The following is a 14,491-nucleotide window of genomic DNA, read 5'->3' as shown; positions in this document are numbered from 1 at the left end:
TTCAATTTGAGTTTGTGTCGTATTTCTGTTGTGTTTCTCAGTGCTTTCCCTAGAGGTACACCTGCAAGGCCAGACCTCTGCAAGGAGAATCCTTTCCTCCCTGTGCCAAAAAAGAGCTCCTGCTCTGCTACAGATCTTGAGCAACAGTGGCTGGCAGGCCAGGCCTGCCATCCTTGCCATCCCCACTGCCCCTGTGCTCGTGCTACCTGGGGGTGCCATGGGTGTGACGAGGGTGGGTGGCTGCTCCTTGCCCTTTCTGCTGACGCCATCAGAGTAGTGACAAGTTTTACAACTAACTTCATGAACCAAGTCATTTAACCATTTCTGTCCTCCCAGCGTTTGCCTCACAGGATGGCAGCATTTGATATCTCGAAAGATAAAGAATATCTTGTAAGCAAAGGAAAACTAGAGAAGATCGATGGCAGCAGTGGGGGGGAAATGAGCTGAAAACCATAGAGAAGGCAAAAGTCTGCATAATCAGATGAGCGAGGAGGGTTATGGTGTGCAAGTGAAGAGGCATTGAGTCACATTGCAAGCTTGTACCATAAAATGATCTATACTGATTTCCCAGAAGGTGATGAGTTTGCATAATACATAAGTTTTAAGAACAGTGTTCATTGGAACTTGATGATTAGTTAATTTTTTTTTGTTTTGTGGGCAAATTTGGAAAGTCAAGAGGACTCATTTCAATCAGACTGAAAGGAAAAAAATTGATTTTTTAAAAAATTAAAACTAAAACAATAATTTGGAAGATTCAAATGAGACATTTGTTCCTAAAAAAATTTAATGCTTCATTTTGATGTTTGCTATTTAAATATTGTTTGAATATTTTAAAGTAACAGGGATTTTTGAAAGAAAATGTTGCTTTGAACAATAAAAATAAAATCATTTAATCTGAAAAACATTGAAAACTATTTCATTGGAAATTCTGATGGGTTTTTTCCCTTGATATTAAAGAATATGATTGTACTGGCCAAGCTCCTGATATATATTACTATCTCCCATCCTGAATTTTGACTGCAGAAGTTCATTTCAAAAACAAAAGCCCCATTCCCAGGCTTGACAGTTTATGACGAAAATCCAAAATTCTCAAGACTCCAGAGCCTGCAGCTCCACACCTCCAGCTCCTCAGCTGCCCAGTTACTCAACAAAACATTAATCAGTCACTGTAATGTCTCAGACAGAAATTATAGCTGCGCTCTCTCCAGAGCCTGCATTCACCAGCTCAGTGTGTTGTGACCTAATACACAGTCTACTCTTAAAACAGCTTGCAAATGAAATTACTCTGCTTCAGGACGCAGTTTTAAAAAGCAACAACAAAAGTGCTCTTATAGAGCATTCGAAGTTAAATCCCTTCAAGTCAGGAAGGGGTGGTGTTGTAGTTTCATAGCTATTGAAGGAATGGAAGAACGGGAATGAAGGGAGACCAGTCCTGCCTAACTGCTCAAGCCCAAAGACCTTGGTACAGAGATACCATGTATTTTCATTGAATCTTGACCTCTGGAAATAACCCAACGCAGGCTGATATATCAGGCAGGTAATATTGCAGCAATGTCACTTAGAAGGCTGTGGCAGCAAAATTTGTCGATGCAGTTAGGTCCTTAGACTAATGAGAAGTAGGCCTTCTGCTTTATACTTTTTCTTTTCCAAGACATAAGTTGGTTGCTGACATTTGAAGATCATAAAAAGTGGGTTAATGCAATGGCCATTTCAATGAGCAAACATAGCAAAAAACCTTAGGAAGTGAAACTTTCTCAAGAAAGCTCTGCTTAACTGCAGTTGCTCTTGCTGCAAAGGGTTCTCTTCACATTTTTCTCATTTTGCCCAGTACTGGTTCTAGGCAGAAAAAAGACAAAAATTACTTTTTGCCACTGTGTAAGACACCACTGTTTTCTTTGCAAAAGAGCTGATGATTTAAAAATGAAAAATGTTGGTGGTGGGGGCTTCAAAAAAGCTTTAGGAAAAGATGTACATGCATTTTCTCAAAAATTTTCCCTTTTCCTTCAACATTTCATCAAAATTATAAAATTCAAAACATTTCCTCCTATTTTGCGTAGGGCTTGATTTTCATTGGACCCCATCCAACACATTTGTTTTCTTTGTATGTACCAGATATAATCTCACTGCTATCTAAAAGAAAAATTCCCCAAGTGTTGTGTTACCCACAAGCCCTTCCTCCTTTTTATCCCCTCTTACTGATTTTGCAGCCCTGTTTCAAAATCTCTTTCCCCACTAGAAACACATTTGCACCCCTCCTTGATTCTCCCCTTCATACCTGTCACACAGGCCAGACAAACTGCCCACTATCATACTTTCTGGTCTCTGTTGTCCCTGTGGCTAAAACATTAAGAATTCTTTTGGATGCTGGAACTGAATTTTAAAATGTAGAATTTCCTAGATGAGTTTTCAGGTGATGATAGTGGCAGGAGGTAGATGGAGTTGTGAAGAAGCACATTAGTTGTATGCTCACTGCAATCAGAGGCTTTATAGCAGGTATTAATGAGTGCTTAACTCAAGTAACCAGGAGAGCAAGCTGGTTATTAACATTCAAGTTAATATTCTTAGGGTTGCTATAGATGTGATTGTCTAAGAATATGAGAAAGACAAAGCTTGTAGGGAGTGGTAATATCTGTCAGCAAACAGGTATAGTAAGAAGGGGCTTCCGAACAGACAGGGAGAGGCTTGTCAGTTTTTTCAAACTATCGCTTTGGCTAATGAAAGACTCAGCCTCCCCTTGCACATCTGTGAAACAAAACATTTCAGGGTTTTGTTTTCATACTTAAGCCCTGGTAGCGACTTCAGGAAACGGGAATTGCTAAGTCCTGGAAATGTGGTTTCGAGTACTTTGTAAACTAGGGAAGACAAAGGGAGTTTGATTTATCACTAATGCAAGGCTTTGTACATGAGATCAGATTCTGCAGTGAAGAGTAGGTTGAACAACAAATCCTGCAGCTGATACATTTTTGGAAGGTATAGGACCTGCTTTTAGTTTGCTGACCCACATGATGCCAGCTACAAACCCAGCACTTGGCTACAGCATCCCATTTGCAGAGAGGTCTGAGTTTATGCGTCAACAATTTTTTTGCAACTGCTACACTTCAAAAGCAAGAAGATTCTTGCAAAGTCCAGGATTTATTCTACAATCCTCTGACATAAATTCCTTATCTTTGTTTTCCAGAGCCTCCAGCCTGTGATTTAACGTATATTCCAATGCAAACTCACAATCCTTGCAAACATCACTTCCAGTAATGTGGTGGCCCATGGACTGAGGGCAAACAGATTGAGCATATCACTTCCACACATCAGGGCATCAGCCCTACAGATCTTAGACATAATTCCCAGGGACAGATTCTCTAACAGGCTCTGCATAAACAATCGGTAATAAAGCCACTATTCATTCTATGGTTTTTGTAGATAGAACTGCAAGGAAAGAGGCAAGCAGAAGGTGTGGGAAGCAGAAAGGCAAGGTGAGGTTATGACAAGGAGGGATTCTGAAGTAGTACCCATCCCTCCGTGCTGTGTTTCCATACCACCTTGCTCTGTGGTTTGGAAGAGCATTATTGACAGGGATGCAGCTGGTACACTATCTGGTCTTTACTAAAGTGTGTTTTCATTCATAAGTGGCTTCTGGGCAGGTTTTGACTGGGAATAGGCTTCATTCACAGCCTAACTGCGACACCTGAAAGCACAGAAAAGCTACATATACCCTTCACGGATCCAGCCACTCATATTTCTGCCCAAAACATCCTTTCATCTCTTGGTATTCTCTTGGTATTTCCCTATCTCCATCTCATCACGAGCTCTCAGCGATTTCTGCACAGAAGCTGTTTCCCTAAGGTGTCCAAGGCTAGTGGCTCTGTTCCTAAACTTGGTGTGTCCTTGGGAAGAGATGCATACCTGTGCTGTAGTTCTGAGATACAGTCCCTGAACAGGCAAATCAGACCAAGTGTGGATGTGTTTGAATGTGACAAAATACCTTTAGAAGCCTTAGCCCATGATCACTATTCACGTCAACTGCTGAAACATTCTCTTCTCTGTCCTTGACAAACTTTGACTCACTGCTATGTCTTAAAAATGTTACTGTGAATCTGTCAATTTGAACACCTTGTCATTCACTTTGTGCCTGTCTGCTGGCTTCCCCCTTCTGCTATAATAATAATTTTCCTTCCTTAGTCTCCTCTCCTCTCCTCTCCTCTCCTCTCCTCTCCTCTCCTCTCCTCTCCTCTCCTCTCTTTTCATCTTTCCAGCCTCTCCCATTCTATCAGCTCTCATTCACTCTTCAGAAATGGCCTCCAGACTTTGGTGAACAAAGCTGATCTTCATTACCCACTTGTCATCAATTCAAAGAGGTGCTTTAGAAAGTGCTCTGTGCCATTCCTTGGAAGAACTTCCTACAGTGAGCTTAGGAAAGTGCCTTTCCTTGTCAGGTCTCCTGTCTTTCAAATATTTTGATTCTCTTTAGGTCCACTGAGCTGGAGCATGATCTCCTTTATATAACCTTCTTTGAGTTCTTTGCTTTGTAAACGTTAAATATAAAGGTTTAATTATAGGTTTTCCAGGAGTTCTGCTTTGATCTGGTAGTTGAAATGCCATAAAATTTAATAAACAACCCCCCCAAAAAAAAACAAACAAAAAAACCCCAAACCCAAAAATCCAGGGACTTAACTAGCCCTGTGAAAACTGGTAGTAGGCTCTTAAGCTATACAGAATACACGTATTACACTCCTCTTCTGTACCTTTTAAAAATATCTGTTATGCATCTCATTTTTGAGAACAGCACTCCCCACATGTCTGCAGCAAAGCTTTGTAATGATTTTTTCTTGTGTCCCTCATTAAATGCAAACTGCTGTACTGTCAGAGCCAGAGACTATAAGAAATACAGCTACCTGTTGCTGTTTTTCCTTTTTGCAATACTTTAAGAAATAAAGGGAAGCAGAAGTAAAACATTTCTTCCATATTCTTCCATGTCTCCACAGCTGCAGCTCCTCAGGGGGTACACTTAACTGCTTGTTTTTAGACTTGGGGGGTTCCTTCATCTGTTTTTTGCTTATTCATGAAAACAGACTATATTTCAGTGTCTGCTTTGGGATGAAGGTGTCTGCTTTATTCTGTGTTCACTCCCAAGTGATTGGCCTGTTAACAAGAGATTTGTGGTGCTCTGCTTTGGAAAGCTACCTCCTTAAAGGCAAGTCCTTAAACATCTGCCAAGAGACTTCAGGGTCTGTGTTCAAATTCCTCCTAAAATCTCTCCCTTGTGACAACCCCTTACAGGAAACTGGAGAAGAGTAAGGAAGCTGGTGTGTAAAGACTTTTTGCCTGTGTCGCTTCTCAGTCCTGTCTATTTCCTCTTACTTCTGTCTGTGTCTATTTCTATACAGTCTCAGGTCTCACATTTTCACTGTAAGCTGCATGGGCCATGAGGAGGGGATGATACATTCACACAGGCAACCAAGGGTCCTGGTTGCTACTGGGGCATGTATGGACTGTTACAAATAACATGTAGGAAACCCAGGCTGGTAAGGGGTACAGTGCAGACCTTCAAGGCGAATGGGAACTGTTAGCATGAAAAGTTGGGAGGCAATTTTCCCTCTGTGTTAGATAACTATAGATGCCCTGAATTTCACGAAAGTCTGTTGGATATAACTAACTTTACAATAGGGGAAACAAAGCCTTGACTCTTAAAAAGTTGTAGTACCAACAGTTGTAGTACAAAGAAAAAGGATGCTCACACATCCACCCACACCTCAAATTCTTCTGGACAGTCTGCTGGTCAGCAGAAGTGCACAAGAAGACTAACCCGGTGTGCCCTGAGAAGCAGTGGAAGGACAATTCCTCAGCTAGTGCTGTCCTCACCTCTGCTGAGGCTGGACTGAGGGGACGGGCTTAGGACTAGAGAGCAGCATCTGCAAATACAGGTTAGAAGCTGACAGAAAGGCCACATTTCTGAGAGACTTAAAAATCAGTGGTTTTGTGATGTGGATTGTGGTTCCTTCAGGAACCAAGATATGACCACCAAACTTGGTCATATCTAGGCCTTTACTTACACTAATCAGGTTTTAGTCCTTTAATGGTGATGAAACAATATTTTTCCTGTCACTATGTTATTTCCTTTTCTCTTTACCTACTGTTTTGTAGAAAAGATTTTTTCTTCAGCCATACCACTTAGAGGTCTGGATTTTTCTTTCAAATGACAGTGCATTTCAAAACCCCAGTAGGTTTGTGGCAAACTAATATGGTAAAAACGTGAACTGTTTAACATAATAAGAAATGATCTCACATTCTGAGTTTAACAAAATATCCTGAAACCAGATACTTATGCAAATGATAAGCTTCTCTTCTCCCCATTACATCTCAAGCAATTCACCAAGCAAGTTCCTGTCACAGAAGAAAAAAACATGGGCAGCATGAGACAGGCTTTAAAGTGTGAAAATAGTTTTGTGAGAAATAGCACTTTGCAATGGGAATTCTGTAGGTTTGCCCTAACAAGCGTTCAATGAAGACAAGCAATTCAAATCACTAAAACGTGAGCGACTAACCCAAAATGAGAAAGAAACTTAAATGACAAACCTGGTTATTTAACTTATTAGCAATCTGACTAATCACAGTAGTGAAGTCCAGTGTTCAGTGTAAATTGTGTGTCCCTCTCTGGGCTAAGCTGAAAGAGGCCATAAGACCCACACCACTCCTAAGCTAATTCCTCAGTTTAAGGCTCTGCAGCTTAGCTCTGCAAGGCCCTCAGTCCCCTCCCTTCCCCTCCTCTGACACTTTGCTGTGGCAGCACATGTAGAGCATAAAAGGTTTCCTGTGACCTGGGGATTAACATCACCCCTAAGAACAGAGAGTTCTGTAATATAATTATGTGCATTAAAGGAAAGAGTTATCTTACACTGAGCTTTTGTACACAGCAAGTGCAAAACACAGGCTGTTGGAGACAGCCTGAGGAATACCCTTCCTGAAAGAGCTTCTGAATCTCAAAGTCAAAGGGAGGGCTCTTCTTTCACCCACTCCCTTGCCCTGGCCCTAGGCCATGTGTTAGGTTCCAGTTATGTGGAAAGGGTGGAAGAAAAAAAAGTTCTTAAGATGAGGAAGTCAGGGCAGGAAGGTACCGGACTACACAGACAAGAAGGAGCAGTAACTAGGTAAGACAGGTCCTGTGGCTGTAGCTGACAAAGCATGGGCTGTGATGCACAGGGAAGGTGGACCAAGCAGAAGTCCAGAGGCTCTTCATCAGCTGAAGAGTAGTTACAAGAGGGACACAGCAGAGAGAAAATGCGTTCCCAGACATTCTTGTGGATCTTATTTTAGGGGGGAACTAATTCAGTTGCCAATACCTTGTTCCATGCCATAACTGAGCTGGGAAGGATGAAAGCAGTGAAGGAGAGATCTAATTTGGAACAAGATCTCTATTTTACTGCATTATCCATCTGCTATCTGCATAAGTTAACTCCAGATTTGAAGTCTGATTAGCAACAATAGAAGACACCACAGCAAGGTGATGTCTCTCCATTGGAAGGGTGATACTGGGCTCACCTCAGGCTGCCCTGGCTGTGAAGACAGAGACAACTTTGAGATTCCACAGGGAGATATACTGTGCCTTACTTAGAAGAGCAGTCATCGTAACGTAAGGCTTTTAAGGAGGAACAAGGATAAAAAGTAAAATGTGTTATATCTGAAAAGGCAGTCAGAGAACAAAATGGAAACAAGATGAGTACCACTGGAAACACAAAGTTTGCCAGGGCAGTCTCAATTGCCAGAGAGAGGAGCGCCAGACCCCTACCTCTCACTAAGTTGGACATGAGCTGGCAATGTGCGCTTGCAGCCCAGAAAGCCAAGTGTATCCTGGGCTGCATCAAAAGAAGCGTGGTCAGCAGGTCAAGGGAGGTGATTCTGTCCCTCTACTCCACTCTCATGAGACCCCGCCTGGAGTACTGTGTTCAGCTCTGGAGCCCTCAGCACAGGAAGGACATGGACCTGTTAGAGCAGGTCCAGAGAAGGGCCATGAAAATGATCGAAGGCCTCGAGCACCTCCCCTGTGAGGACAGGCTGAGAGAGTTGGGGTTGTTCGGCTTAGAGAAGAGAAGACTCCAAGGAGACCCGATTGCGGCCTTTCAGTAGCTAAAGGAGACTTATAAGAAAGATGGCGATAAACTTTTTAACAGGGTCTGTTTTCTCCTCCAGGTGAAACACTGGAACAGGTTGCCCAGAGAAGTGGTAGATGCCCTGTCCCCGGAAACATTCAAGGCCAGGTTGGATGGGGCTCTGGGTAACCTGATCTAGCAGAAGATGTCCCTGCTTACTGCAGGGGGATTGGACTAGATGACCTCCATGGTCCCTTCCAACTCAAACTATTCTATTATTCTATGATTCTATGATATGTAGGGCAGTGAGCACCAAGTTTTACATGGCAATCCTTTGCAAGTGTTTCGTGGTTAATTGCACCATCGATTTGCAGTCTCGACCTATTATCAGGAGATATTATGGTTGGGAAGGCTCAAATGCATCATTTGTTTAACTGCATACAAAACCAAAGCTCAAAAGATACATAGAACAGGTAATTTGGTTACTGCTCTGGATATGAAAATGTCAGGCATAACCTGGTAATTTTATGCCATAAATCTCACTGATATTCTGGTACATGTTGTTGCAATAGCATTTATTTAATATTAAACTATATATGAAAATGGATTTAAGATTGTCTAACCAGTCATACAATATGGGCTTGATTCATATAGAGTGCAGGTTTTCATTCTTCTGTCACTATATTTATATTTATTATCAGTTCTGTTCTGAATGCTGGTTAAGATCAAACTGACTATGAAACTGTCATTGCAAACAATTTTTGCATCATCTAAGTATGGATGCAGTAAATTTATTTGTATCATTAGGTATTTATGTGATTTCAAGATCAAATATTTATCCTGTATCTTTGGGTCGGGCAGGCTACTGTTCAAGAACTAATGCTGTTAGTTTTTCTAGGTCACAGTCCAAAACTAAGTCTTCACAATCTGCTAGATCTACATATATAAATGAGGAAGTTCTGAAAGAACTTCTCAAAATGTGGGAAAAAGTGTATTTTTATTATTAAAATGACCTTCAGTGTAACTGAAGTGTAACTTAATTTTTATGGAATTCTTTAGGCAATGATTCATGGATATGACTATCACATAAAAAAGCAAAATTATTTTCAGATCTTACATGACTTAAAGGCCAGTGGGTGAAAATTGTTTCACTGAGATTTGAAATGAAGCAGGTGATCTAAGCAGAGATAGCAATAATCAAAGCTCCTGCAGTGTTTTTCATCTGTTGATCTCAAGGTACTTAGACAGTACAGTCCATAGGTAGGGAAAATACTGTACAGATGTGGAAGTCATTAGCTATAAACCTAGATAGATAATTTTTTCTTGGAAACAGGAAAGCCTAAAGAAGCTGTGTTATGATTCAAGTCACATTGCTGATATGAAAAGATGAAGTCATTGCAAGTGTAATCAGTATTTTGAAGGGGGCAGCAATTTTCAAGCATCTAAAGCACCAACATTAAGGCAAAGAATTTGGGGGCGAAGGGAAGTCCTCGATAGAAAAGTTAGCTCACACTGATTCACTGTGCCATGCTAGGCAGAAGTACAGTTCGCTGTGTGTTGTCCTAGTAGGAAATACCTGATTATTGTTAAAATATTAAGTGCAAGCTGGCAGCACCAAAAGGGCCTGAACTGCTCTATTGGATGATTACCTTTCCTCCCCCAATTCTTAAAGCAGAATGGATGGCAGTTTCAGATTGAATATATATTTTCCATCTGCTGAACAGTTGTTTTTGTTCATGTTGTTTGAGGTTAACTGTGCACGTACTAATCAAACCCACTACTTCCTTTCTCGTAAAACCAAAACAAAGCTTCATATTACTTTCAGGTACAGCATCTGGGATCAAAGCTATATATACACACACTGACTCTGTGTGGGTTCAAACATTTCGAAGATTCAGTATCCTGAAAGGTATCGCCTTTTTTCCAGTCCTGAGAGTTCCAGTTTGTCTTAAAGTCTGAAGGCATCAGCCACCTTCAGCCCCTTCAGAATCTGTCCCATCAATATTGGTCATCGTGGGCTTTCTCTGCACAGCCACTGCCATTGCTGAAGGTGGGTAGATGAAGGAGGCAAGGTAGCTGGGGGTGTCTACATTTTCTCAGTTTCACATCTTTGCAAGAGGTGGACTGGGTACAACAGGGAGAGGGAGATGACATGGGACTCCTCCATAGGACAGTCTGCGAACGAGGTCGTGGGGCACTGCAAGGCATCTGGGAAACCAGACACAGACTTCAGAGCAGTAGCATCTGTAGACAGGCTGGGCAGTATTCAGAGTAGCTCCACAAGAAATATTTTGACAAACCAGGCCGTGTGAGTGAAGTTGCTGGCAGCTGATAACATGGATACAGAGGTTTCGATGGATGGAGAAATTCCACTTCTCTTTGTCCCAAATTCTTGCACTGCAGAACTGAAGAAGATAAGCCCTGTCCCAAAATGGACTGATATAAAATGAAATTGAACAAATAATACTGAGTCTTCAAAGCTTATTAGAGCAAAAGTCATTGCCTTCCCATCGTGTAGCAGGATAGAGTATGGAAGATGTAAAAAGCAGACAGTGAGGATGTGCAGGATACACTAGTTTCCCTTTAAGATTGTAATGATTTTTTGCACTATGTTTATAGCTCTGTGTTGATATACTGTGGCTTGGGTTACATACTATTGCTGTAGTGTGGCTTGGCAATAGCTGGTTAAAAATGAGGAGCAAAAAAATCAGAAACAAAAACCATGCAAACAAGTTTTCCATTCAGTCTTACTGTTACCCTTAATGGTTCTGTTCCACGTTCCATACAGTATGTCAACCTCTTTGTTTCTAAATGTGAACATGCTTATTTCTACCAGGCAGAAATTGTGGTTTAAATGACTAATTTTAAATTACAAATTTCAGCTTTACCATCTGAAGTCTATTTTTTTTTTTTTTTGCTTTCTTATGTATATTAAAAAGCCTGTGTTGAGGGGAACTGAAGCATGCAGGTCATTGATCCAGTAAGCAGGCCAAATTACCAACTGTTTAGGCAACAAGTAATTGCTGAGATTTATAATATCATTCATAGTAATCAAAGCACTTCTTGAGCTTTTAAAAGTATATTAATGTGGTGCCTATGTAAATTGTGGTCTTAGAATCCTTTTTTAGAAGGATTTAGCAGCATTTCTAGGAATTATGCATGGATAATAGGACGTGGTAGGATGCCCTTCCTATTGTACAAGTTTCATGTAAATAAATGACTGCAGATAATTTCTTGACAGTTCACTTACCATTATGCTCTTTACTTCCTTACAGTAATGGAAGTGACTCAGCCAGCAATGGTGCTGGCCAACAGGCAAGGGGTCGCCAGCTTGGTGTGTAAATACAAGCACATTGGGAATGCAAAGGAAATTCGAGTGACTCTGCTTAGACAGACGGGTGACCGGTTCACTGAAATTTGTGCTTCAACATACACAACGGAATTTAAAATGTTCAGTGTGGAAGAGGTCATTCAGTGCCACGTTAGCCCTAGCCGAAACAATGTGACCCTCACCCTCACTGGCCTGCAAGCTAATGATACTGGTCTTTACATTTGCAAGATGGAGCGGATGTACCCTCCACCCTATTTCATGAACAAGGGAAATGGGACACATCTCTATGTCATTGGTAAGTCAAGCAGTTTTACAGTACTGTGATATTCCCAGGTTAAGGGAGTTGCTGTTAAATCTCAAAGGTCTTTGAAGTTCTGTTTGTAAGAACAATTCAAGCTCTGAAAATCATGATTAGCTCTTATTCCTTTCAGGTCTCCCTGCACACACCTGGAGCAGGCATAGTCATAGCCATGCAATGTACATAGCAATGTGTGGATGTTTGACAGCATAAGCAATATCATATAGCATATGTGTATGTCTAGGCAGTTAGATATGTAAGTGCAGAAACTGCAGAGAGTAAAGTGAATGTACTTCTACAGACAAAGCCTATTTTCACTGGAGATTGAGTGGGCAGGTTCAGTCCTGGTAGTATTCTGGGACAGCACATGCTAGACAAAAGCAGTGTGGAGGCTGACTTACTGACTCTAGGGGCTTCCTTATGAGGCTTATGTGTGACATGACTTGTGTGATATATGTTTTAGATCCAGAACCTTGTCCAGACACTGCCATATATCTCTGGGTATTAGGAGCTACTGCCTCAGGATTTTTTCTTTACAGTATCATCACTTCAGTCATTCTCGCGGGCAAAGTGGTAAGTCCCATCAACTCAGCCCCATTCTGGTAATAACACCCCTTTTTGTGATGAGGACAAAGAGACAGAAATGAGAACAGGGAAGAACACTGGGAACAAATGCACTGGGATGCTCCTTTTTCCCAGTGCAATGCTGTTACAATAACGCAAAATAAGAGAATTTGCTGGAGCTGCCATTTAGATTTGTTTATGGCTCATTTGTGTTGCCAGAGTACCAGAAAGCAGCCAGCTTACATCAGTTGGACTGACCCTCGGCTTAGGTTTGGACGCTTAGAACAGGTTGGAGTCCTGGATGCTTCTGGAATCAAAAGCAACAGTCTTCACGTGTGCTCTGATTTCACAACTGATTCATACAAAATCCCAGGATTTGATTTTGCCTTTTCTCACCGTTCACCTCTGTGCAAAGCAAATTTAAAGAGGCTTCCCCTTGTGACGGGGGGGAATTGTAACTTATAGAATTTTTAACTTCATAGCTAGAAAAGACAAAGGCATGTGAAATACAAGCCTGGGTTGCTTCTTTCCATGAGGGTCTGGAGTACTCACAGTCTGTTAGAAATAAACCTGATGCCAAAGCTTAAAACCAAACAGTATCCCTATCCCATATTTTTCAGTCTGCCCTTGTCCCTAGAAGCTAAATGAACCTGTCAGGTGTGAACACTCCTAGTTTTGAACCCACACTGGACTCTACAGCAGGAGCACCTTCAGAGGGCTAAATGAATGGCAGGACTCTTGTTTTTTACTAAATGGCTCCTGTAACTCCTGATTCTCCCTCAAATGGTCTCAACAGATCTTCTACAAAGCGGGGGGATAGGGAAAGGTGTCTAGAATACCTTCTGCTCAGTAAAGGCAGAACACCCACCCATCAGTTTTCTCCAATATGTGCTGGTCAATGATTACGCTGTGATCACTTCTTTATTTTACTGTCTTCCTGTATTTTATAGATAAAGAGAAGACGATGTCTCACTACTGGGGTCTATGTGAAAATGCCTTCTGAAAAGCTAGAGAAAAAAGTTATTCCATTCCACATCACTGTAAACTGAAACAAGGAAAGAGAGAAACCGTTTCCTAGCTGGGATGGAGAGTCTGCTAATTCACTTAAGTGAAAGAAATAAAAAGAATTGTCTTATTACAAAGGTGTATGGGAAGGAGAGAGAATATTCTTTGTAACTTCTATGGTTTGGAGGAGAATAAATAGTTTATGCATTAATATTTCAAGGTTAACCCTTTCACATAAAAATGGCTACATTAGGCCATTGATTCTTCAAGTTGTATTGTACCAATATGTAGTCTATATATATACACATATATATATGTATAGCATTAAGAGCTATTGCTGTTGCAGCTGAGCATCTTACTGTCAAATTTCACCGTGTCTACTGACCAACTGAAATCCAAACACTATTACAACAGAGGCTTGTGTGTCATTGCAAGGCTAATCCTATAGATCTGGGGGCAGAGGCAGAAGAGCACACTAATGTACAAAGGAGTGTTGACTTTTTTCCCTGCATTGCTATTTATTGGTCTCATTTCTAGCATTAGTGCTCTGCACTTCCAGAAAGGCATCCCCGTAGGCTGGCACTGATGACACTGCTGCCTAATCTCAAGCTCCTTTCACTGGCATTGTGTCCCAGCAGTGCAGAGATGGAGTTAACATTGATGATACCTGAGCCAGTGCTGACAGCTCGGTCAGAGTGAAAGGCTGCCCAGCGGGAGCCCTATTGGGCTGGTAGGATGTTCCAGCTCTGCTGGGGCCTCATGTTTTACAAATGCTAAATTAGCATCTATCCAAAAGGCAGAAGTATGTTGCTGTGTTTAACTGAGTCTATTTTCCATGAAAATACTGACAGTGTATAATCTTGTTTATTAGTTATGTACCATTCAATAAAAACCTTGAAGCTTTGCCCAAATTCAAGTTCATTTCTTTTTCACCATTCTCAGAAGAAACAGGAAGTGGCTACGTGTTAGAAAGCAGCAAAGACAAGATGAACCTTTCCCTTCTGACCCTGTGTTTTGCCCTTCTGAGGGAGACTGTGTGCTCATGCCAACACTTACTTTCTCAGCTCTCCTCCTCAGAAGGCCACCATTAAAATCTGTCACATCTTCTATTTGTCTAGTTAGAGCTGCTGTGGTATGGTGCAGAGATGCTACCAATCACCTTTTCACTTCCAGCGAAGTTACTGATGTGCAACATCTCCTGAACCTGTTTATACA

The 14,491-nt window shown here is 41.4% G+C and overlaps 1 protein-coding gene across 1 annotated transcript; it reads left to right on the top strand.

The window, feature by feature from the left end:
- Positions 1-10,039: 10,039 nt before the first annotated feature.
- On the top strand, positions 10,040-14,187 carry CTLA4 (cytotoxic T-lymphocyte-associated protein 4; the record flags this gene model as incomplete). The annotated part of the gene is made up of 4 exons (XM_010077368.1): positions 10,040-10,128; positions 11,354-11,704; positions 12,171-12,280; positions 13,222-14,187. Coding segments are annotated over 4 exons (649 nt in total), but the record flags the coding sequence as incomplete, so codon positions are not given.
- Between the last annotated feature and the right edge of the window lie 304 nt (positions 14,188-14,491).

The sequence above is a fragment of the Pterocles gutturalis genome, unplaced genomic scaffold (genome assembly GCF_000699245.1).
Source record: "Pterocles gutturalis isolate BGI_N339 unplaced genomic scaffold, ASM69924v1 scaffold36778, whole genome shotgun sequence".
Classification (NCBI taxonomy): Eukaryota; Metazoa; Chordata; class Aves; order Pterocliformes; family Pteroclidae; genus Pterocles; species Pterocles gutturalis.
This window is presented reverse-complemented; position numbering and strand designations above follow the sequence as displayed.